Here is a 26,106-nt window from a genome sequence, read left to right as displayed (position 1 = left end):
TTTATATGACGGTACGGGCGATGCCATTAACTGATACACAGATGATGCTGTTAACGCGAACGGAGAGCGCAACTCGTGAACGCGCGAACCGAACTTCGCGTCGGGAGGAATCGAGCTCGAGGAAACTCATTAATTAATTTCACGGCTGCCGATGTGAGACTCGAGGACCGATCGTCGAGTTTAATTTCACGCGTGTTGTTTATTGAAGCCTTTACAAATATTACAAATACTACGAATAATCAGGACTCCTCGTAAAAAAAGGAAAAGAGTATATTCGTACTACCGACATATAAAATGTTGTAAAGGATGACTAAAAAGAAAACAAATAAACAAATCTTCGAAATAAAACGTACGCGATCGAAAAAAAGTAATTTGTAAACGTAAGCGCGCTTCTTCGTTCCTCCCCCTTCTATTTCTCCATTTCCTCTTCGTCCATCAGCTCCTCGTCCTCCACCGTCGCGTCCTGATACTGTTGATACTCCGACACCAGGTCGTTCATGTTCGATTCGGCCTCGTTGAACTCCAACTCGTCCATACCCTCGCCGGTGTACCAGTGCAGAAAGGCCTTCCTCCTGAACATTGCGGTGAACTGTTCTGAGATTCTCTTGAACAATTCCTGGATGGCTGTCGAATTGCCGATGAAGGTGGCGGACATCTTGAGGCCGCGCGGTGGAATATCGCAGACGGCGGTCTTCACGTTATTCGGGATCCATTCGACGAAGTACGAGCTATTCTTGTTCTGGATATTGAGCATCTGCTCGTCCACCTCCTTCATCGACATCCTGCCGCGGAAGACAGCCGCCACGGTCAGATAACGACCATGACGAGGATCGCAGGCCGCCATCATGTTCTTCGCGTCGAACATTTGCTGAGTGAGCTCCGGTACGGAGAGCGCACGATACTGTTGGCTTCCTCGGGACGTGAGCGGCGCGAAACCGGGCATGAAGAAGTGCAGACGAGGGAAAGGCACCATGTTCACCGCCAGTTTCCTCAGATCGGCGTTCAGTTGACCGGGAAATCTACGGTTGATGAGAAACAATATGTTGGAACGTGATCGCAGGGAAGAGGAGAATATGAAGTAGCGCTTCCGTTCTACTATGTGTGTGTGTGTGTGTGTTTGTTGTACTTTTAGTCTCTAAAATAGATCTCCCTATTTCTTATCAATTAAGACTCTCTATTCTGTCCCTTGTAGATAATCTGCCGCTTTAATCCCACAGACCTTAGACAGGTTGTCACGCCGGACATGGTAGCGGAGACCAAGTGATTTAGATCACTGTACGTGGGGGTAGTCAGTTTCAGCGTGCGGAAGCAAATATCGTAAAGAGCTTCGTTATCGATGCAATAAGCTTGATCTGTGTTCTCCACCAGCTGGTGAACCGACAAAGTGGCGTTGTAGGGCTCCACTACGGTGTCGGACACCTTGGGAGAAGGTACTACAGAGAAAGTGCTCATGATCCTGTCGGGGTACTCCTCTCGGATCTTTGTGATGAGCAGAGTGCCCATTCCGGAACCGGTGCCGCCTCCCAGCGAATGTGTGAGCTGAAAACCCTGAAGACAATCGCAGCCTTCCGCCTCTTTCCTCACCACGTCGAGCACCGAGTCGACCAACTCGGCGCCTTCGGTGTAATGACCCTTGGCCCAGTTATTGCCAGCCCCCGATTGTCCGAACACGAAGTTGTCCGGTCGGAATATCTGTCCAAACGATCCTGAACGGACAGAATCCATCGTACCGGGCTCGAGGTCCACCAGAATCGCGCGCGGCACATATTTCGGTCCGGAGGCTTCATTGTAGTACACGTTAATCCGCTCCAACTGAAGATCCGAGTCACCGTGATAGGAGCCCGTGGGATCGATGCCATGCTCGTCCGAAATCACCTCCCAAAACTAGGAATTATTTCAAATTATTGACTTGTTGTCTGACTATCTTATAGAATCATTCCACTTAATGTCTCGTTTCTCGATCATTTCAACGGGAAATCTGAAGACTTGTTTGTGAGGAAAAACCAATTTTTCATTTAATCCACCACGTAAAAAATTGAATTTTTTTAAAATTACGTATTGTCCTCTATTTGTGTGTGTGTGTGTGTGTGTGTGTGTGTGTGTCAATTTATTTTTGTATGTGTTATTTTTGTATGTGTTATTTTTGTATGTATAAATATTTGATTTTTGGAAATCTGAAATGGGAGCTTTCGAAAACGTTGAAAATTGCGACATCGCGAATATTATTTAATATAAATTATAAATATAGAAAATATATCGCAACGAATCTATCGGCAAGTTTTTGAATATCTACCGATGTTATCATATATTTCATTTCTTCGTGAATACTAACCTTGGCTCCAATTTGATTGCCACATTGACCGGCTTGGATATGAACAATCTCACGCATTTTTTATCACCAAGCACCTCTTGGAATTTTTTACTCTCCTCTTTAGGAATTTTAGGATAAGACGGTTTTACAAGACCCAACTTTAATGATGAACCCTAACGATTTTAAAATAGGAATTGATCCTCGGGAAATTTAAGGACGTGGAACGAGGATATCGCGGCTTTATCTAAGATGTCATTCAAACAGAAACAGCTGACTACAAGGTTCCCCTTGGTGACGATAGATATCGATTAAAATCCACTTTGGACGAACCGCAAACATAAAAAGGAAACATAAATTACGCATCTATCATTATTACTCCACCTTACGGTGGATAAGCAATAGCCTTGCTCTCCATTTCGGCGATTGAGCAGCCTCGGGCTTAAAAACTATCGATCGCCAAGGTTCCGCACAGACGATTCCCACACAAACCTTCAATAGAGACACTAGGATATTTTATTTCGTCTAACTAAAATCATAACGAGACTCATCCCTAACGACGCAAGAACAAAATGCAAAATATCGACATCTAACCGGAAACATAAAAAAAAAAGAGAAAGCGTTACGTTCTCTAAAAGTCTCACGGATCTCTCGAGCGCGTTAATCCTCTATCCACACGCAATGTATACGCACACGCACGCACGCACGCACGCACGCACGCACGCACGCACGCACGCACGCACGCACGCACGCACGCACGCACGCATCGCGCGACGACAGTTAGCAGTACTTTCTTGCGACTCTGAGGGGAAACAAGTACCGAACCGTCTTAGTCGACAAACACACACTGACACACAAGGCAGGTATTACAAAGGAGAAGTACATTATAATAAATGGAAAAATAAATACAATGCGTGTCTATACTGGTAATTATAATACAACACACACGTGGTAAGGTGCTAATTAATAAGACTGTCTCTCGTTGTCTCCTTGCGTCGCCTCATTCTGGAGGCATACGTTCACCTCCACCACCGCGCTGGACGTCTTCGGCTCGACGACAGTCTCGACGACAGTCTCGACGACAGTCTCGACGAAGCTCTCGTCCGTCAGCTCCTCTTTGGATGTACTTAAGTTCTTCGCCCCTTCTTCTTCTTTCGAAGGCAGCACGGCAGCTGGCTTTTCACCTTCCGGCGTAGTCGCGGCTTCCTGTGTCGCAACCTTCGAGGTAGACGAGCGGCTGCCCGGTTTGCCGTTCACCAGAAACCTCAGGGGCACGGTCTCGACTCTGCCTGTACCTCTCCTAGTGCGCGGGGATATTTCGTGCGTGAGAAGAATGAAGAGACCGACCGATTGCAATTTAACAACGGAGCCGGGAGATATCGTGAATTGAATTATACGGAAACTCTCTTCGAGAAGTAGTAGCCAAGAGGTGACGTGGCCCTTCGTCTTATCATCGAGTCATCGCTGACTCGAATTCTCTTTGAGATCTTACGACAAATTAATTGATATCCTTGGAAAGAAAACGTTTGGAAGGAAAAAAAAACGGTCGAAATCTGCGCCATTGAGGCGACTAACCTCGATATTGTCGGGCAGGACCACAGTTTGAAATCAGCCCCGAAGAGCTCACCCTCTTCGATCGTCTGTGGCAAGTGAATGTTGAGCGTCTCCGGTAGGAAGACAGACGTGAGTGCGCCGGCGACGCTCAGTGATCCCATGACGATCAGCGGAAGGACCCTCGAGTAGACCGCTAGGTGAACGATGTAGGGAAAGGTAAGGAGGCCGATGCCGGCGATGAACGAGGCTATGCCCATCGCTTGGGATCTCAGTACGGTGGGCAGCAGTTCCCCCACAAAAACGTAGAAGACGGCGAAGGACGCAGCGATGCCGAACTTTCCGATCATCGCCAAGCACACCGTCACCCAGACCGCATCTGCTGCGACAAAGGTCGATCTCGTGTATAAAGGGTGAAACTTGCGGAATCTGTCCGAATCCTTTGCCACGACGAAAGCGAGAATGTCTTAAAATGGGGAGGAAAAGGTATTTCGTCAATTTTTTTTGCCCCCCTCCCCATCTCTCTCTCTCTCTCTCTCTCTCTCTCTCTCGTCACTGGCAGCAGCCGGAACTCTGCGAATTTCACGATAGATTCCCTTCTGATGAGCGAAGTTACGCGTGCAGGGCGATACTAATTTACTAAGCAGGTCGAACGTTTACTCATGGATGCCTGTGACGTCGGTGCAGCAATCGTCGAAACGATAATTCCCGCTTACGTTGTGTGATATCACCGTCGCTATCATGACGAATTCAATAAGTTAATGACGTTGGGGCCGCCGTGACGCAGACGCACGATTCAACTTAATACTTTTATTCAATCCCGCGGCGGGTTATAATCAAATAATATGAAGCTGAGGAGCGCGGCGCTTTTCCACTTGTGGCCGTTTCCACTCGTCGCTATTTATTAACAAATATGTATACTCTGCGATCTATTGGGCGTGAGTGATTGGCTGCAGATTTAATGAGGAATTCGCGCGCGATTCGTGTGCGACAACTTGCCGACAGCACCTCAGTGGGAATAATCCCGACGGACATTATTCCGGGTGACATACATACGAGTCTGCTGAGAGATTGCGATCTCGGGCTAAGACGGTAAATCGACGAAGCAGTGTACCTTCGGGTACGAACATGCAGGATACGCATGCGAGTCCTCCCAGCAGCATGGTCAGGCACAGTACCCATCGTCTGCCCAGCCGATCCATCGCGTACCACGTGAGAACGTAAGACGGGATCTCGACGATGCCGCCTGCGACAAACGTGAGAGAAATCTCTTATTTCCTTCGGAATCGACAAGATTCTACTCGGCCCCGCGCGCGACGGCGCGGGGAGTTTGCGCCTCGCGTGCCTCGCTTCACCGAGAATGATGCTTTTACCGATAAAGAAGGCCAGATAATCGGAGACACCCAGATTCGTTGTATTGTAGGACAGGCCGTTGTACACCACCGCGTTCGCCACCCAATCGAAGGCGAGAATGAAAAACTTCTTCCTAATGTTCGGATTCGTGATCAGGTCCATGGGCGTCGCAGACGTTGGTGGCGATCTGTCCACCTCGATGTTACTCTCGTTGGTGTTCTTACCGTTACACGACACCCCTTGTCTCTTTAATATTTCCACCTGCAAGCAAGATATTCGTATGGTTTCATGTGATCCGCCCTTACTTACACCGCTGTCAAGGGAGATATACTGGATGGCGTATGCTGAAAAATACGAGCAAACGCCTCACAAAATGTGAAAATTGCACGTTTACGCTCACGACGAAATAAGAGGATGGAGAATTCGCCGAAGGGGCAAACTGAACAACGATCACAAATCGGCAGTCGTATCGCGCGATTTTTCGCACGCTCGAGAACATTGGAATTACCTCCATCTTCCTGAGAAAATTCGTCGGCACTGTCTTGCCGTTGACTTTCGCCATGTGCTGGACGATCACCTCCGCCTCGTCTATTCTATTTTTACTGAGAAGCCACCGCGGTGACTCGGGGATGATCCAGTAGTAACTGAAGAGAAGAATAAACGGCACCGACGTGGCTAACGATAGGGTGTACCAGTGCCTTAACAAGTAACCCTAACAGAAGGATAATATCGAAGCATGTACTGAACATTCGACTGAAATGACACTTTTGTATTATACAGAGATTATTCTCTCTTTCTCTACGTGCGTAAGTAAACTACAATTTATTCTTAAAACCAGGGAATGAGACGGAGCGGATTCGCCATTTATTGTCAACTGCAAAAGCTACAGTAGAAAGAAAATCTGTCCGTGATATTTTGCAAATTCTGTCTGATATTTCCTCTCTACAGTTGAATCGCAATTTTTCACTTGATTATTTCCATACTCTCTGTAATATTTGAAGACACTTGTTTGTAATAGGAAATTTTGCCAAGTCTGTTATTACCAGAGCGAATACACAGACGTGAAGACTTCATTCAGAATTTATCTGCGTGCTCGGTAGCGCATTTCGCTTCGGAGACATCTGAATGCAGAATGTTTCTATTTGCATGCAGCGAACGTGACCGACCACTCGCATTTGCATACGCTCGCGCTTCGTATGATACACGCTGATGGATCGCTTGCAAAATGATCCGCGTTGCACCCTCGCGTTGAATTTATTGTCAACGCGATCTCCGCTCAGCCGCCGCGCGATAAACGCGCGAGAGGCGCGTCGCGCGATAACGCGAGCACGCTTGTTGAGACGCTCGCAAAGTCCGGAGATTTCTCGGGCTGTAGGCGTGTTGCTCCTCTCGCGCATCCTGCGCGGGCCTGCGTATTTTACGAACGACAGCACTTACCAGCAACGCTAGGAGAGACATCGCCGAGGCGAAGAACATGCAGATTACCATGCCGGCGAATGTCCGATATCGCGGTCCCATCAGCTCGAGAGCTGCAACCAAATTCGCCATATACGAGTGTCGTTTTGCGTCAACGTTTGCGTTCCAATATTTCTATTTAGCGTCGCATTCGTAGCGCTAGTCTCTCGAATGTACTTTATTCGTCCTTGGAATTATTCGCGGATTCATGCGCCGCATAGCAATTCGACAGATTTTTACACTTCTCCCTCGAGAAAATATTTGTAGAAATTTTTATCTGTTTGTGAATTTATTTTTTTACTTGTTTGTAAGTGTCTGTAAAAATGTACATTTCTATCGAGAATTCGAAGGTGGTGTCAGCCGATGATGATTCACGCATGTTGCGCTACGTACCTAGTATGAAAGGTATCTGGTAAATGGCAGGAAAAAAGAGACCATTCACAGTCCTCAGCGCCGTGTAAATCACGTAGTTCGGACTGAAACTCGTGGCGATGGAGAATATCACCTCGAGGAACAGGATGGCGAAGAAGGCAGTCCTTCTGCCCCATTTGTCGGCGATCCAACCGAACACAACGTTCCCGAAGAGACTGCCGACGTAAAAGAACGTGGTCGACGTGGAAGGCCACCAGCTGTTGTCACATACCAGGTCTAGCTATGTGGATGTAGAATGCCATTAAACTACTTCGCCAGCACGAGCTGGCGCATTGAGACGTAAAACTATCGATCGAATCAACCGCAGAGAATATAAACTCAAGGATGCTGTCAGTATTGCAAAACATGCAGAGTAGACAAATGACAATTTTCTTATAGAGAAAATACAAATAAAAGTAAACAACTTTTCATGGACTGTATAAAAGACAGAAAAAGAAACGCTCGTAACATTACGTTTACGTCATTCATACACGAAAGATGACAAGTGCTTTGAATATATTCTCTTCCACGATAAAAACAGAAAGTTCTAAAAGATGTACATAATCCTCATGATAATCTTCATTTCATGATAATTGCTCGAAAAGAGCTGGGAGAACGCGCGCTTTCGTTAATCCCTCCATGTCTCCGACATTTTCATCGTTCGATCGAGAAGTACTCTTTGCACGACGCAACTACCGAATGGGGGAAAAGTTGAAATGAGGCTACGCAACACAAACGAGATTACAGGGAATACAAAGTCGACCGTATGACGACTCAAGAGGGTGAGTGATATCGCAGTTAACCCGAAGGAGTCATTGCACCGATCGCAGCAGTTATCATTATTCCTACGTAGACATATATCCGCGATGCGCAATGCGCAATGTGACACATTGGCAATTGCGGCCGCCGAGAGACCGCGAGTCCGCGGTTTTCATGACCCGCCAGCTCCCGAGGTCTCACGAGAACTTGCGATTGACACGTTTCGTAAGATTTGCATCACGGTGTGAGAGAATGCGAGAGATACGACAAGCCGAGAGTGTCTGCGCTCACTCGCTCGAATTGAAGGCAGTCTTTAAACGCGCAAAACAGAGCTCGTGCTCAGGCATGAACGTGGAAATTCGACACGCTCGATATACTACACGACGACGACTCAACACAGCTACGCCGAGCTACAATTTAAAAACTGGGACACAAATGGGCGACAATTATTTCTCGTTGCGCGAGTCTACGAAAATTTCGCTCCCGAATCTCGAATTAAATGCGAATGGGAATTATCTGTACGACAAAGGCTTCGGGGGACATTTCATTTTACGACTTCGGGCGTGATTCCCGGGATGCCAAAAAAAAAAACTCCCAAAGCACATAACGTCCGACGGGAAGAGCCCATCTATTATCGCGGCATTTGACGCAGAGATTTAACAAGCAACTGTCACAAAGCACCCAGTACAACCGCCCGGTATAGCGTACGTGCGGCGCTATTAGCGGCAAACCGGAGTGCGTGCTCGCACACGTGTGAACACACGCGTCACCGTCACTCGGCCGATCGTCATTTGTTCGTCAATCCAGCATCGGCGACAGAGCGCGCGTACGCTGAAGAATGGAGCAGCGAAGGGAAGCTGAGAGAGAGAGAGAGAGAGAGAGAGAAAGAGAGAGAGAGAGAGAGAGATGTGTTGCTGGACCGGTACAATGGTGGGGGCGTTTCATCTCGTTGCGTTTACGCAGGAGGCTGCCGACGTAAACGCGCTCGCGTGTTTATCGCGAGCGGGGGCGCAGGGGGGGTACGCGCGTGTCGGTGTGCGAGTTGTACGGAGCTTCACACGTGTAAATCGCGAGCGCTCATATGCGCTTGCACGTGTATGCGCGTGTCCGAAGGCCCCCAAGGTGTATTGGTAAGCTCCCACAGTGAGAGGTGTCCATCACCCTCGTTTGACAGGAGGAACCCGGTCCCCTCCCTCCCCGCACCCTCTAGAGTCCCCCCTCCCTCTCTCTCTCTCTCTCTCTTACGGTCTCTCGATGTATCATTCTCTTTTACTCCCTCTCTTCTTCCCCCTCTAAATCATCCTCGTTCTTCTCGAGCGCGACTCCTGGCCGGACGCAAACATCTTGCTGAGCGCGAGTTTGTGGCGTGAGCGATGCTTTTGGAAGATAATGCGCTTTTTGCGAGTCACGACGCGCGGATTGTTCGGTGTAGCCACGTCTTAATGAGCAATTAGCGATCGGTAAGACTCCGTGCTTGAGGGGAGAACCGATCTTCCCTCCTCCCCCTTGCCCTTCGTGTTTGCGGAACAATTACGAGATGGTGCGTGGCTCGGGACGATGGGAGCCTCTTGTCCGCGCGTTCTTTTTGAAAATCGTCTCCCTGGCGAGGCATGAGAACGAGACTATGTCCTCCGGAGGCCTGCAGCAACGCGATGCACTCCGTCGAGAGGATGCAATTTAACGAGTTATCAGTAAAAGCAACGCACGGGAGTCGCACGCTAGCGAGTAGCGAGCGCTGCGCCGAATCGATGAGCACTCTCGAGCATCCCAATCGAGTGTCTATTAGCCTCGGCAAATAAAGCCTGCCGGTGGGTGTTTAATGGCTTTGACACGAAGTTTGATTTAAGCAAATTACCACTCACGGGCTTTCGCGGTCTGCGCGAAACGCAAAAAGGATAAATTGCGCGCAAAGACGGGAGCAGCCGCTGATGATGCTATCGAGTTATCGCCAAGGCCGGTGCATGCGCGTATAAGGACACTGATGGCACTGATGTGTATTTTGTCACCCTGAGGCACTTCGAAATCATTGATGCACGACCGCGGTGACGTTACCGCGGCTGTTTGTGCGCGCGCGAGCTCGACTTCGCAATTGAAGGTACCGCGACGGTCAGACGGTTTTCGACAACGAAAGTCTATATTCGCGCAGCGAGGTGTGAAGAACGTGAGAAAAAGCCGCGAGGAGGAAGCTCTGCTTTACCGAATTACAAGTCGAACTGCGCAACTCTTGGAAGTCGAAAAGTTTGTCACCGCCGACGACGAATTTGCCGATCTGAGCCGTCCGAGATTCAATTTTTTCAAGCAGCTCGTTCAAGCTGCCTGCCGTGCGACGACACTTCGTCTACGGCTGCAACTCTGCTCTCCATCTATGCGGCGGCTGCGCGTGCGAGCCGCGCCTATTTACTCGCTCCGGATTTACGCAGACTCATGACGCAAAGTGTCATCGAGGCAAACCCTGTCCTTCCGTTTTCCGTTCTTCATCGTCATCGCTTTCTGACCGGTCACGTTCGCCAACACGTCGCCCGCTCGACGCAAGAAACTCGGGAGCGGCTTTTATTTTTCAGGACGTGAATTTAAAGAGCGGCTTTTATGGTCGATCGTGCGGTTGGAAAAAATTGTCGCGTCCACTACCGCACGAACGGACAGATTCGTCGCGGGGGAAGACTTCTCCATTTCCACGACTGTTGCATTATTCTCGTATATTGAGAAAGGCAACCGGCAAGTCTTTCCCGTATTTTCTCGCGATAACACGAAAGAAAGAAAGAAAGAAAGAGAGAGGCAAGCAGCCGGTGTTTTTATTTACTTGAAACGTCAACCTAAAGTCAGCGTTTTTCAAGCTCTCTCGCGCGTGTCCGTGCATATTTATAATTCATTAAGCTGCTCGTCGGTCCGCGTGATATTCATAATGACGACGCGTGTCCCGGTGAAACTTTGCTAAAGCAAGCGAGAAGTAACTTTACGATCTATTTGCACTGTTAACGCCGCGTCGCACGACGACGAGGCGTTATTATGTTGTGACGAGTCGAAAATCGTCGTTCCCGCGACGAACGAAAGAACACACGCCAGCGTATCTTTGCTTCCGCCTGCGCTATTAAACGCTGTTGCAGCAAATGTTACTTAATGACGAATGACACGTAAGACCGAGCCCGCAGCAACTGAAATGCCGCTGATAATTACACATAGTCTTACGAAGACGAGTCGAAGATAAGTCTCGATGTTTCTGTCTCATTTTTCTCTTCTTCTCTCCGAGAGCTCTCTGCGTCACTTGTGTGTCACGATGTTCAAAGTATCGTCGTGTACTTCGACGCGTAAATCGATGGGGAATTGAACAGACAGATTGTGCAACACGGGTTGTGATTGTACCGGCCGGTACAAGTCAGATCCGGGGACAGGAAGTGACAGATACGCGTGGTGGTCTCTCGTCTTCGGCGAGTTGCTGCTCCGTCACATGTCGACACGGAAAAGACAATGACCCTTTCCGCGGTCTCGTGCGGCGTGGTGTCGTTAGAGCGAAGCTCCTAAATCGAGCACGATAAATCATCGGATCGGAAGCAAAACGTGTACCGGCGAAGCCGCCCACGCGTTTATTCGTTAACGGCCGACGCGGCGCGACGTTCTCTCGCCCGTTGACAAACACGTCCGCGGAGAGATACTCCCTAGATAACTATCTCGAGGGGAAGTATATCTTTTCCGATCAGATGCGCGGCCATTTGTCGCGCAGGACAATCCGCGTCTCGTAAATCCTTCTTATCGGAGCTCGCGGCCGGAGATCAAAATGACAAATACTTCGAAAACGAATCCACGCCATCAATTTGTACGTTGTCGTTTCAGCACACACCTAGTGGTGTCATCTTCGAAATCGTGTTGGGGAAACGCTTCGGAGACGCGTCACTCGCGAGGACCTGACAAAGGGAAATTCACATGAGGAGGGCGCATGAAAGATGCGACTAATTCGGAAACAGACGACTCGTGAGCGACAAAGTGCGAACGAAAAAGAGGAAAAGAGGAAGAGAGAGAGAGAGAGAGAGAGAGAGAGAGAGAGGGAAAGAGAGGAAGAGAGAGAGAAAAAAGAAACGGAAGCTTGTCACGTTGAATCCGGCAGCGGCTAAGTACGTAGGAACATATACCCTCTGCATGAAGAGAGCTAGTAGTTTGCGCGAGGCGTTTGATGTGACATATCACATGACCGGATGCGGGGGTAGGTAAATTGGTCGGCAATTGCTGACGCCACCAGAGCTGCAACCTATCGGCCAGTCACTCGCTCATCAACCTTGTTCACCTGTTGACGATTCTCGGCCTGTGCTCGCGCTGTGAATCAGCGACGATCAGCGGGATCTTAGAAATCCGTCGCGTCAATGAGAAACGTCAGCTAGCTGGCAATTTTCCCGAGCAATTTCGGCAATCCGCAGGATGAATCGTTCATTGACGGCGATGTCGACCGGGACGGATCGAACCGCCGTCGCGGTCGCTTAGCCCGTCTCGATTCGGGCTTGGATCTTTGTCGCTGAGTGCAGCGATAAATTCGTCGTAATTCGCGACAACGAGCCCGCGAGAGTGCAACGCGCCTGCGATATTTAAATTCGCAAACTCGATAATGGCGTAGCGATGTCGCGACGCGCATGCAGATGCGCGATATTTATTTTCCACGTAAATCGCATTAAATTAAATCTCTCGCCGCAGAGGAGAGAGAGAGAGAGATGGGGGGGGGGCTAAATTCGGCTCGTCATATTTCACGTCGCTTGAATAAATTTCGCGAATGATTAATTGAATGAGCGGAAATGCAAGGGTTGTAATTCATGTAATCGCGAATCGCGCTGAATAAAAACGACGGGTCGTGCAAACATGAGTCCGAGGGCGAACAGAACGAGCAAATATACAATGAACGTGATATCGCCTAAATAGGCTTAATGTCTCGCTTATCAGATATTTTGAAGAGCTTGTGATAATATGCATATACATACTGAGTATGCGACAATATACTGATTTATCAGATTTATCCAGCGTCGTAAATACGAATATTCGGTGATTATTAATAACCGCGACTAGATATGCAGAATAAATATTATCAATACACGATTCCGAGATAATATCCCCCCCCCACTCGTTGCCATTAGATTTTTATTTCAAGCTCGCGAGGTTCTTTACAATCGGCTACTTCGCGAAGTACGTGCCTCGCCAAGCCTTATCATCGCAACATAATTTCATGCAAAAAATCATCGTCATCATCAGGCCATGTTGCAGCTTTTATTAACGACGGAAAATGTCTTGAACCAAATTTCAGTCTAACAAAACCGTTCGTATCGATAAATCGACATCTACATCCATCCATTCTCGATGCTACCTTGATGAAATTAAAATTCTCTCAGTGTAATCGAATTGATAGAATTGGACAGAAAAGGAGGGAACAACGCGCCTAGATCCTCGACCTGCGGTTTCGTGATCCCTGCTGTCTTAATAGACAATAATGTCTTAATGAACACTTACGACGCTGCCACGTGACTGCGCGGTTTATCCGCCGTCCCAGTTGTTTTCTTCAGTATTCAAATACGGCACGTATACAGAATTCCCGTGACTTCTTTCAGAAACGCGATACTCGGTATTGAATTGATGCGGATTAACGCGAACTTAATTCGCGTCGTATTCTGTGTACGTCGTTTCGCGGCGAAGACAGAGCGGAAATTTGTTTGGCGCGCTACAAACGCGCTACAAATGCGGGCAAAATCATCTGAATAGTACGATAACTCGTGCTCCACATTTAGCAGCTGTGCATTTACCAGCGGTCTGCCTCGGGATTCGAGAGAAAATCGCGCGCCCCGTCGAGTCTCACTTCGCGCTGGACGACGGACGGAAGCTGCAGCTTCCAAATTTCTTCTCGGATGACAGAGTCGAGAGGCGAGATTTCGCGAAGTTTCGTTTCAGCGAGATGACCCGGCACAGACGGAGGATGTGACGAATCATTTAGGGTAGCCGTAGACAGCGGCGGCTGCCAGTTGAAGATGTTAATTCGACGCCCTCTTGACCTCGCGTTACGTTGGAAAAATTGCACCGCGTGCTTGCGCGTCAACTTACGCGACGCGTAAGTTCCTCGATGATTTCGGCAATCGAAGACTTGTCGACTCCTTTCTTATCGCCTTTTGTCGCCGATACCCCCCCCCCTCCCCAAAATATCCATATATTGTCATATATTATCGTACATTATCATTAATATTCCTGATAACATTAGCTCGTCTCGATCCCCCTGATTCTCTTTGTTTCTCCACCGTCGCGAGTCGTGAGTTCTCCTTCGTTGCGAAAAAGTACAGTACAGTACAGTACAGAAGAAATGTGTGAGCTATCGCAGGTGACACGAACAATTCGCGATCACCACGATCACAGGTCGCGATAGAAAATGAGCCGTGCAGTCCGACGGATACGGAGAAACTTTGTAGCCGACAGTTGATCGTTTTGTCCCACGATCACGCGCTTAATCGGGCGTAATCGCGCGTAATCCGCGCTCTGCGGTTCAATTCGTTCGCGCCAATCGTTCTCGTCATCGCCGGCAAATACTTCACGGAAAGTCGAGATCATCCGTAGGTCGGAGGCAGGGGAGCCGGTCATTAGGAAGACACGTAAGTTCGTTCTGCGAACGGGACGGCACGGCGGCGCGCGACATATCGCGCGGCACAAACGCCGGTGCATGCTGCGAAGACAAAGGCCAAGGCAAAATGGGTCGTGAAATCCGACTCTAGACGCACGGGAAAAAACACACCGGCGACGATTAATGCCTCAAGGAATATTAAGCAAATCGTCGAGCGCACTTTGCACGAGATTACGTTAGAGCGGCCCACTCGCACGCGCGCAGGAATCGTCTCTTTCTCCTTCTCGCGTGTCTGCGAGGAGACGAGTACCCGCTGATTCGCTAGTCGCATAATCCATAAGGATAAATATGAGAGACTATCTCTCTTCGATATATTCGAATTACGGAATTATGATGATCGATTTACCGCTTGGCAAAATGTCCAAGTCGTCGCGGACACCTGGCATGATATCCACCTCGAGGCCAGCTTCGGGGCGAAATAAACAGCCGCGCGGACATGAAATTGCAGTCTGATTGCGTTTTAATTGGAATACTACTTTTTTGTTCAAAACAAAGACAAAGACTTGGCGTTTTGAATCGTATTTTTCTTGCGGGGAACAAATCTCAATTCGTTTAATTGGCTAAGGACATTCGGCTGCCTCAAAGCTCGTTTGAGGAATAACTGAGAACTATTGACTAAATGGAAAACTTCCACGGAAATCTTCTTGTTCTTGTACAGCTGCGCTTTCGTCTGGCCTCCAAGGAACAGAAAATTCAATTCAAGTCACACGAACTGAATTTTTTTTTTCGATATATATTTATCTCTCTCTCTCTCTCTCTCTCTCTCTCTCTCTCTCTCCCTTTCTCTTTCTCTCTCCAAATAAGTGAACGAAAAAAATATCGAAATAAAAATCGATGCTTAGATCTTTGTTTTTTAAGAGCCATCTTATCTCCTCCCGAGAACCATCATTGCCCACTCGCAGCACGTGACGTGAACGCCTCAAATGCCTCATTATCAGGAAATGAGTGTCGCCTCGACAGTGGCAGAGCAGCGTACACGATCGCTGTCGTGTTTCCCCGGCGAGTACGAGCGTGTCTCGGCGGTGAAAGAGAGAAAGTCGAGTTTACCTCGGTCACAAGGGTGCTATCGTAATCCCTGGTGTCGTAGTCCCATCCGTATCGACACTCGCTGACCGGCCAATCGGGACTACTGACCGGCGGTGACGGCAATCGACTCGGTGGATGAAACAACGAAGACATGGTCGACGTGGAGGTGTCATCGGTGGCGTTGTGCTGACTGGCACGTTGCAGCCACGAATCGATGATCTCCGTATAATTCACATCGTACATTTCACACTTGGAGTAGACTCTCCTGCCGTCAGACTTGACCGAGTATGGCAGCGAGAGGGCTTTCCTGTCCTCCAAGGTCATCAAATCCGTCAGATTCTCCAGCTCCGGTATCCTGCACCAGTGTTCCGGCGAGGCACTCACGAACACCTGTTTCACAATCGCGAGTCTTAATTAAGATCAAGTAACTCGAGCCCGCGAGTAATATAAACCTCGAAAACTCCAGAGTGCCTCGGGAGTAGACTGAATTACTCTCTCTCTCTCTCGCGCGTGTCTACTCTTTAGCATTTCGTAATATCGTCAATTTCGCAATGTTCGATCCTGCCCCTGACGACCCTGGTGGAGGAGGATCTTTTCGTCAGAGAGTCCACTAGCAGCGTAACGTTCATTATATTACCGTATTTCTTGCCAAATAAATTAACACAACCCGTCTGCACAAGACCCGTAACTGTAAACTCGTCGTCTGATCAAATAATAATTTCGTGCTTTAAAACTGATTTAAAGTACTAACAAATATCTCTCATTCCTCCTCGAGATTCTTTATTCAACGCGCCCTTCTATCACTACGCAAAATCACAGCAACCCCCATTAGTCTGTTTCGATGCCTCAACGATCCCCGCGCGCAACCGAGCGCAACGCTCGTCGGTCGAGACGGTGGTAGCTGCGAAGGGTACAACCTACCTGCGAGAACGCCAAGAAGGCGGCCGGCAAGGTGGCGGGTATACATAGCAAGTAGTACATGATGTTCTGGTATCGGCCCTTCTCTCCCACGTGTACCAGCACCTCGTCGAAGTCGATCGAACTCATCTTCCCGGCGATGGCGCTTTGCCGCGTCTCAACAGCTTCACCACGACGGGGACGACGGCGACGACGACGACGACGACGACGACGACGACGACGACGACGACGACGACGACGACGACGACGACGACGACGACGACGACGACGACGACGACGACGATGACGACGACGACGGCCACCACGGCGACGATCGTGCACGATGCGACGGTAGCGTGGTACACCTTCGAATTACACGGCATGACCGCCGTCGCTCATCCTCGAAGGCAGCCACGCCGAATTACAAACGCACGTTCTCGCGCCCCCTTCGTCCGCACCGACGCACCGAGGAGGAAACTTCCCTCCTTCTTGCCGCGCTCTGCCTGCCCTCCCCCTCGCGTCTCTTCCTCCTCCTCCTTCTTCTCCGCCTTCTTCTCGTCCTCCTCTTCCGCCTCCTCGTCCTCCTGCCCCTTTGTTTCCCTCTGATATGCCCCCGGCGAGCCGAATCGTGCTGTTTCGAGAGAGAGAGAGAGAGAGAGAGAGAGAGAGAGAAGGAGAGAGAGAGAGAGAGAGAGAGAGAGAGAGAGAGAGAGAGAGAGAGAGAGAGAGCGCGACGGCTTTTCCACGTTTCGGACGCGTGCTACGACGCGGCGAGCGTCACCTGGCACACGGGGCCCAAGGTCACGCACGGTACCGCCAAGGTCACGATTAAGTTCAACGAGTCGCGGCCGATTGGGACCGCGCTGATCTGCATCGGGCTGGGATGAGCGTTCTGCCGGACGTCCGTCATACGATCGCGTCGCATCTCATGTCTCATATCGCACGGCTATCAGTCGAGTCCAATCAGCGCCGACGAAGAAGAAACCCCCGGAGGGCTCGCCCGAAGGGCGCCAAGTCACAATCACGATGCAGCTCGTCGATCAGTTTGCTTCTCCGCGGCCGAGTCGGGTCATGGTGTGCTTCTGATCGCGAAATTCTGAGGTTCGAGAGAAAGAGGGAAAGGGAGGGGGAAAAGGAAGTCCGGATTCTTCAGGACGCGGAACTAGGCGCGTCTGGCCACGGACGGTTTGTTTTCACTTACGGCGCGACTCCTCGCTCTCTCACCTCCTCGCTCGCCTCGACCTGCGCCTTGTGTCAGTCGACGAAGACACATGAAGCCTCCCGCGAGCGGTCGCCGCAGCAGAGCCGGGGATTATCCCGTGCGATCGCCTCGAGCAGTCTCAAGAGCGTCATCGAGAGTGCACTCGCGCGCGGCCCTCGAGCTCTCCCCGCGGTCGTTCGATGAAACGCGCCTTACTTACGTCAACTACTTCCACTGAAGATACCGATTTACACACGATCGCGGCACTCTCACCACGTCGACGTTCACTAACCCCCGCTCTGTTTACGGAAGTGACGCGCGTACATCGCTTGATTCTCTCTCTCGCGGCGGTCTTCGTGTCTCTCTTTCTCTCGGACGCGTGCATGCGTGCGTTCGTTCACTCAGCAAAGCGCGCTCTTCCGCGCTCGTTGCGGCTCGCTGCGACTGGAAGCGCGCGCGTCTCGGCACCGTTCGCGGCTCACTCGCGACAACGCATCTAGTTTCGCGGCCCGAGGGACTGTCCCTTCATCCTCCGTTCAAGCTCCGCGTCCGCCCACCACGTCACGATCGCGATCACGAGAGCGCGTAGATCCCGCTGGATCCGGCCGTCGCGAGAGAGCGCGATGTCTCTCTCTCGTCGCGCAAGTTCTCCTCCGCTGCTGCTTCTCCACGTCCACGTCCTAGAGCGACAGAGCGGCTCGAACGCCGCGGGCATCGCGGCCGCAGCGATCAGCCATTGCCGGAGAAGACCTCCTCTCTTCTGACCCTACCGAACATCATCTTCGTCGGAGTCGCTGCTCCACCTCCTCCCGCGGCTGATCAAGAGTCGCCGCCGTCGCTCCTCGTCGAGCGCCTCGCCGCAGTCTCCGAACGTTCGTCCGCCTCGCCACTTCGTTCTCTCTGTCGCTCTTCCTCTCTCTCTCTCTCTCTCTCTCTCTCTCTCTTGCTCTCTCTCTTGCTCTCTCTCTTGCTCTCTCTCTTGCTCTCTCTCTCTCTCGCTCTCGCTCTCTCTTTTTTCTCTTCCTCTCTTTCTCTCTCTCTCTCTCTCTCTCTCTCTCGTTCTCTCTCTCTCGTTCTCTCTCTCGTTCTCTTTCTCTCTCTCTCTCTCTCTCTCTCTCTCTCTCCCTTCCTCGGTCTCTCTTCTGCAAACGAAATTCCCTTTATAGCTATCGCTCATCTGTCGCGAATATTACTCGCTATTCGCTAGTTTCCGCGTGCAACTCGCGCGGTAAGTCTCATAATGACAATAATAACGCCGGACGGCGGCGAACTGACGTAAGAATTGATTCCGTATGCGTCCGCCGTGAAAACGGAAAACAGCGCGGAAAAATAGTGCCAGATACGCGAAACGGTTATCGAGGAAAAACGCCCGCGGGTTGATATCGCGGTTACCGGTTAGAAATGATAAGAGTAAATATCGCGAAACGGCAGCGCACGCGCGCGCGAGATTATCTCTCTTGGCAGCGAAAACAAAAGGAACTCCCTGCGATGACCCACATTTTGTTTCTTTTTCTCTTTTTCCCCCGACACGGGGGAAATGAAGAAAGGCTTTTTATTGCTAAAGCCCGCGCAGGCTTTCCCTCTGAAGAGGCGCACTTTTCAGCCCGCGATTCATCTCTCCTCGCCTCTGCCGACTCGGCGGCCATGAAGATACGATCTTTCGGACGATCGTGCTTGAGACTGTTATTATAATAACACGCGATCCTCATCGTTACAGAATCCCAACGACTCTCCGCTTCATTATCCGGAGATATCGATGCGTTCGCACGCGTCGTGCGAACTTGACAGGGACTGCCCTTGCTCCGCGACCATTCTCTTGCCGCTCTTATAATTTCGGGAGCTCTCATCTTCGTTGGATTTCATTCGAACGCTTGAAATCTGCGCGATTACTTCTTCGGAGCGTTAATCTCTCACATCCGTCACACGAGAGTTTTCATCCTTTTCCGTATGGCCTCTAATCGCGACAGCATGTGTCGAATAACTGACCACGGCAGAATGTTCCGAGCGATCACGAGATCGCACGGTCGTGCTTTAAAAATCTCGATCTTCCAATTTAGATCGCGCGCTCTTATCGCTCTTGTTATCGCGAACCGCTTGTTAACCGAAGTCGCATTTAGATCGCGCTTAGATCGGTTACCCGCAATTAAAAGTAATCGCTGTGGCGATCGCGAAGCGGGCGGAAAATGTGCGAATGGCGCGAGAGAAGCGCCGCTAGACAATGGAAGTGAGTAACGACGCGTCTTCGGGTCTCCTAAAGAAAATATATTCTGTTATTCTCACGTGGCGAGTCACGCTGTTTCCCACGGCGAAACGCGCGGGAAACGTTGCGAAGCAGATTTTCGCAAATCCGCACGCGTTCGCTGCCGGAGGAGGAGGTTCGCGCCGCCACCAACGGCCAACGTCATACCGCTGACACGAGCCAGTAGTTCTCTCCCATTATGTGTGAAAAATGCTCGCCTTCCTATCGAACGACGATAGAAATAATAACAGGCGACATTTCTACGCCGCACGTTACAGTCCGTGCGACAAGAGGCAGAGGGGAGTAAACACATTTCCGTGCAGCCCGCTCGTAAATTATGATGATTGCGCGCCATTGCGGGCAGGTTAATCATTAACTCTTTACAACTTTACACTTCGCAAGCAGGAATAATAGAAATCTCATGCAGTTACAACTATTGCTCATATCGCTCACATCTACACGACGTAGCTCAGCGATTAACCGACGGCCCCGAGAAGAAAGATTACCATAATCGTCTCGTATTTTATTATGTGCAATTAATTTTTAACCGAGAGCTCCTGTTACTCGCTATAACATCTTGCTCGCTGTATCCGATATAATTTATTTCTCATCACAAGAAACACGAGTCCTTGATCGTTCGATAATTATATCTTGCACTCGGCAAGGCGAGATGTTAGTTCTTTTTGTAAGCGAAATGATGAAATTGCATTTCCGAACGGCATTCGCGCTATTTCAGGCCGTAATTTCGTTCGTCGAGGTATTCCTCGGCTAATTTTAAAATTTTGTATAATGACATATCGTAGGATATGCATAAATTATAGCTGGATGAAACCGTCAGAGTCGCATGTCTACGTGCTTGTTGATAAATTGATATCGTCACGAAATCGTCGTCGACGATCGGATTGTCGCGTGGCTCGCGTCTGTCTCCCTCGTGCGACTGTTTTTTCCTTCTCTTTCTCCTGTGTTGTTCTATTTTCTTGTCGGAAAGTCCCCTTTCTGCCCAAGGATTCGATAAGGACGGTCTCGCAGACGCAGAATGTTGCAAATTTTGTTTGCCGTCTCTCATTGAGAGAGCGCTCATTATCAGAGTCTCGTCGGAACGTGGCGTGATCGTTCCTGCCAATCTGCGAAAATTCTGACGATGTGAAGTACCTCGCTGTTTACAGATTTATAAGCCAGAACTAACAGTTTCATAATCAAGCTGACATCACCGTCGGCATAATAACGTGTCTGAATTTTGTGTAATTTCGTGGCGTGACAGATGTGCTGCTGTGCGCCGACAATAACATATCCTCGACCTGTTTGAATGTACAATGCCATAATTCACATTTTTATTACCGTCAGAGGGGAGTTCGCGGCGAAAGATGTCACAAGTTGGCTTTAGCGATTTGTTATTTCTCGCGACTGCAACGCGAATTCGCCTTGCTCAGCTTTGTCGATGAGTCAAATTCGCGCTCTCGTCCCTCTCGTCGCTCTCGATCGAGATATATCTCGTCGATTAGGATCCTCCAGCGATCCTGGCCTATTTCGCCAGGATTAATTTATCGAGAAACTCAAAACGCGCACGGGACCTGAGACATTTCGTATGCTTTGTCAGCAACTTATGAGCGAATGACGAGCGATGGAGTCTTGAGGAATATCTCAAGTTCCTATAATAAAACTTTTCGGGCCACGATAATTTATCGGTCGACAATAAAAAATCTTAACCAAACGAGACTCAGCTCTGAAAGCTCTAAAACGCTCGGAAACGAGGCGAGTCTCCAGACAATGAATTAAACTACAACGCTGCCCGTTCTACTTGCGTACACCCGAGTCCTAATGAGACACACGCGTGGTTCCTTCAACCTGCAACCGCCGAGGTCGCTCGCCATGGCGCTTTTTCTATTTACCAGCCTAGCCGCTGACGTCGGGTAATCCTAGACCCCGGGGCACGCCGTTCGCGCGAGCGCACGCAACGCGTGCACACTTGCGCCTCTCATTGTTCGTTACAATTACGAGTGACGTCACGGGTGCAAACAATGTCATTCCGCTTCGCACGCCTTCGCATTCTCTCTGGCCATCCCTCTCCTTCCTTCCTTAAACGCGCGCGACTCGGCCGTGTTCTGTCTGCGCGCCTCGCGCGATGCACGCGAATCCGCGCGCCTACGCGATTCCTCTTAGACTCGCGTCGTCGCGTTCCTTAGATGTAGTTCTCACGTAGCGTAGGACGTCCCGCGATTTCACGAAAGTCGCGCGCGCTCTCCTCGTTCTTTCGCGCTCTATGCTTTATCTTTCGCACTCTCGTGTTATCCGACATTTGTCGCTTTTCCTTCTGGACATTCTCGTAGCGTAGGACATTTCGCGACTTCGCTGAGGTCGCGCGCTCTCTCTCTCTCTCTCTCTCTCTCTCTCTCTTTCTCTCCCTCTCTCTCTCTCTCTCTCTTCCTTCTTCTAGATCTTTAGTATCTGTTTTCTTTTATATTTCTCTGATATCTGATATTTATTTCTTTTCTTCTTTTCTTTATTCTGCGGAGCTCGCTACGCATTTCTTTGCGCTCAGTTTCACTTTTCGTAGTAGCACGATAGTCGTGTGATTTGGATAGATAATCTCGCGACTTATATATATATATATATATATTGCTTCGAGAAAGAAGAAATCTGTGGGGTTAAGTAAACTGAGATTTACTCTCGACGAATGTTATGAAACATCGAGGAAAATCACGATTGCTCTTTGATGGCATTCGATGAACGGGCGAAAACTCTTAAAAGTGCTCAAGAGCGTTATGATGACGACGAGAACGACGGACATGTGCGATGATCTCAATAATATTTGTTTATAGACGCAGATGCGACATATCCCGTAGATACACATTTAGTCTATGAAACTTTGATCAAATGTTTTCCCCGATAAGGCGAAGGCAACTAAACTTTTACATTCACTCATGTATTATAAACGATGCATTTCGCGTGATGTTTTAATCATAAGACGCGCAAAACACGCAAAACAGGAAACGCATAATCGGCCCTGTAATCGGGTTTACCAAACTTCCTATTTTATCACGACGAAAGTAATGTGCGCCAAGTGATACATTTTAAATGAGGATACATGTATCGATCCGTTGCAATGTTGCACGTGCTTTGAAAATATATTGAGAAACAGCAAACGGTTGTAATTTGCTAATTTGTTTTTTGCTATTGCCAATGAATCTCATCAATTTTTTTCCCGACAAATGCGTCGATGACATCGCGCTCTGTGGAATCTCGGGGATAATACGTATCAATCGTCAGAATTGATTCCGAGAATCAATCAGCCGTGCACGCGTCTTCGCACCTGGCAAAATTTTAATCTGGGTGAAATTAAGGATGTGGTCATCTCTATCCCGGCAATAGTATAATAGCCCTGCCTAGATAAGAGAAATGGTAGCGGATGACGTGCTTCACTATGACGTCGATTCTTTGACGTGATCAACTGATTGGACGCGCCGCATAATACAAGGAAGGAAATGCAAACACAAGGAAACTTTGCCTCTACCTGGAAGAGTTTCCCTCAGCTAGCAAGACTGTTTGCACGTTCTTTTTCCTTTCTTATAAACTGATAAACGGAAAATAAACTCTCCCCAACCACTGAATCGGAAGGAACTTCGTAAAATTCTTACTCGGCTTATCTTGGCTACGTAAATCAGACAAAAAGACAACTCTCTCCATTGTTTCGATTATATAGACTAACCCTTCGATCTTACCGATATCGATCACCCTGCGACCCTGCGATTTCCTGCCCACCACGGGAATCTAAGAAAGCCCCGATGAAGCGCGCGCGCGCGTCCGGCCGCCGCTTCCTCTGCGTTGCGCTGATTGAAATGCGACAGCGCGTAGATGGGGCTGATGACGAGGATGATGACGATGATGACGACGATGCTCTCACTTCGATGGACCACCACCGCCGGTGAGCCAGCCGAGACTTCGCCGCCTTGCTTCCTTCCTTCCTTCCTTCCTTCCTTCCTTCCTTCCTTCTTTCCTTCCTTCCTTCCTTCCTTCCTTCCTTCCTTCCTTCCTTCCTTCCTTCCTTCCTTCACTCCTTTCTCCTTTCTCCTTTCGCCAGTCGCACGCACACAAACGCGCGTTACTTTATATTATGACGGTGTACAGTCTAACAAATTTAACCGTACAGCAGCTCGCTCGCGAGCACGAAAGCACCCACATATACACGCAGTGAGACACGCACGCACACTTACGCGCACTTAACGCGGCACTCGGAAGTTCGGTGGAAGCCACGAACACTCTTCAGCGAATCAATCGAATCACTGCACCGCCCGGCATCCGGTCACCTCCGTTCTGCCATGACGACGTGTACGTATTACGCGCGCTTCGTTGCAAATAACGCTCCTCTAGGTCGTCGCTTACCACCGCGCGTCATCGTCATCATCCCCCGCACGTGAGCACCACCAGTTTGCCGGAAGCGCGCTCGCGAGGCCGAAGGGCTGAGAGCAAGGAACACGCTCTCTCGATTCGAGATACGGAGGACGGGATCGGAGGTTGCCCGGTGCCTCTTCGGGACACTGATCCGCACGATGTCCCTGTTTCGATTTATTATCTATCCCCCCGCTGTCTTCTACCACCAATGTCTCCTTCTCGTCGTTGCTTCGACGGCCACCTACTCGCCACACACATACACACACTCGCTCTGTCCTCCTCCCCCTCTCAGTCACACCCTCTCGCCTCCTCCTGCCCTATCTTACCCTTACTGCGCTCTCTTCGCCGCGTCCTCCTCCAACTCACCCTCTGTTGCGCGAACTCTTCTCTCTTCGCTTTTCTTCTCTCCCCCGGCTATATTTTACCTCGTCCGCGCGCACTTCCTCTCTCTCTCTCTCTCTCTCTCTCCCCGTGTCTCGTTTCTTCTCTTCCTGCTCTTAATCTCCTTCTTTCTTTCTTTCTGTCTACCTGACTCCAGGAAAGCGAGGAGTGTGCGCCTATTACACTACCTATTACCAAAAGGAGCAAGTAGCCTCCATCGCGAACTGGAACTGAGGCTACAGTGTGGATGCAAGGGGTCCGCGCGTTATCCCGTCCTCGTATCTATCATTTCGAGGCCCCCCTTCCCGTCCCCCTCGGACTCCTCTCTCAGCCGTCCCGCGGATCCGATCGCTCGATCTTCCTCGATCGAGCGTACGAGCCTCTCTCGGGCCCTCTCGCTCCCCCTTCCCACCCCTTCCACTTCCCTCAACAATCCTCCGGGACCCCTGTCCCCTGGGTCCCCCCGTCACAAGCGAGGTGGCCCTCTCGGTAACGCGACATAGGCGGCTATCTCGACTATTAATATATAGAAGAGGGTTCCTCGCACTCGCCGCCCGGTAATTGTGCCCGCGCGGCGGCGAGCACAACGCGGTGCTCTCTCGCCGATTTAGATTTCCACACACCGGCCTGAACCCTTTCTCGCCTGCTGTCTCTCTGTGTCTCTCACTCTTTCTCTCGACGGTCTCCATCGGTCCGATTCCAACAATCGCGAGAGCAACTCGCCGATAGCTGTGCGCTATGATCGAACATAGCCGAAGGAACGCCATCACGAGAATGTGTGGCTCTTGGTTTTTGGAAAAAGACGAGGAGACGAGCTCCATTCGGACGAATGTTGGAGTACAACTCGACCGAATAATTCGTTGCTTCAATCTCGATCAATTGTTATTAATATTGGAGCAATTCCCTCAAAATTGGCGAGCAACTTTTCTAACGTTTCCTTCGGTGTAAGCGACCACACACACACACACACACACACACACATCTCCCCTTCGCTCTCCTCTTTGACTTTCTATCCTTTTTTTTTCCTCTTGTAGTTTTTATTTTATGGTATAATTGAAGAGAAACTAGGATCTGTTGGTCTTTGGGAAATGATTCTTCCTGTTTATCAAAGTTTCAAGAGTGCAAGGGTGTGTGCATCAATCATGGCCGAATGGGATCGGAAGGAACACCTTGTCGCTTCATTTGAATAAGAGCACTCGGTATCGGGGTAAGATACCGTCGTCCAAGTATCACATCCGCATACTCAAACCGGAGCTACAGCGGATGTTATTGAAGCAGGTCCGCGCAGCACAGGATATTGTCATACTAAATTTTGCATTTGTGCATTTAAGCACGTTATCGCGATGAAAGTGCGCGAAATCAAAATAGAAAGCATGGATATAATTTCGAAAAAAAGCGAAACACGTTTCGTATACATATCATCTCTCACAACTCGATTTCTCCCGCAAACGATGTTAACTTCTTCGATAAATGCATATTTCATAAAATTATAAAATGTATCT

The 26,106-nt window shown here is 49.6% G+C and overlaps 2 protein-coding genes across 2 annotated transcripts; both read right to left on the bottom strand.

Annotated features, from left to right (window-relative positions):
• Positions 1–215: 215 nt before the first annotated feature.
• Positions 216–2,471, bottom strand: LOC105186318 (tubulin beta chain). The gene is made up of 3 exons (XM_011146417.2): positions 2,333–2,471; positions 1,220–1,884; positions 216–1,019 (listed from the first exon to the last, which is right to left on the bottom strand). Exons 1-3 carry the CDS (start codon positions 2,387–2,389, stop codon positions 410–412), a joined length of 1,332 nt encoding a protein of 443 aa, XP_011144719.1. The 5' UTR covers positions 2,390–2,471; the 3' UTR covers positions 216–409.
• Positions 2,472–3,092: 621 nt separating this feature from the next.
• On the bottom strand, positions 3,093–23,831 carry LOC105186319 (organic cation transporter 1). The gene is made up of 10 exons (XM_011146419.3): positions 23,554–23,831; positions 16,419–17,025; positions 15,519–15,887; positions 7,061–7,319; positions 6,650–6,741; positions 5,721–5,924; positions 5,233–5,473; positions 4,974–5,105; positions 3,884–4,238; positions 3,093–3,608 (listed from the first exon to the last, which is right to left on the bottom strand). The coding sequence occupies exons 2-10, from the start codon at positions 16,542–16,544 to the stop codon at positions 3,272–3,274; spliced, it is 2,115 nt and encodes a 704-aa protein (XP_011144721.2). The 5' UTR covers positions 16,545–17,025; positions 23,554–23,831; the 3' UTR covers positions 3,093–3,271.
• Between the last annotated feature and the right edge of the window lie 2,275 nt (positions 23,832–26,106).

Source organism: Harpegnathos saltator, unplaced genomic scaffold (assembly GCF_003227715.2).
Source record: "Harpegnathos saltator strain DR-91 unplaced genomic scaffold, Hsal_v8.6 scaffold594, whole genome shotgun sequence".
Taxonomy (NCBI): domain Eukaryota; kingdom Metazoa; phylum Arthropoda; class Insecta; order Hymenoptera; family Formicidae; genus Harpegnathos; species Harpegnathos saltator.
Note: the sequence above shows the minus strand (reverse complement) of the source record. Positions and strands in the feature narration are given on the sequence as shown.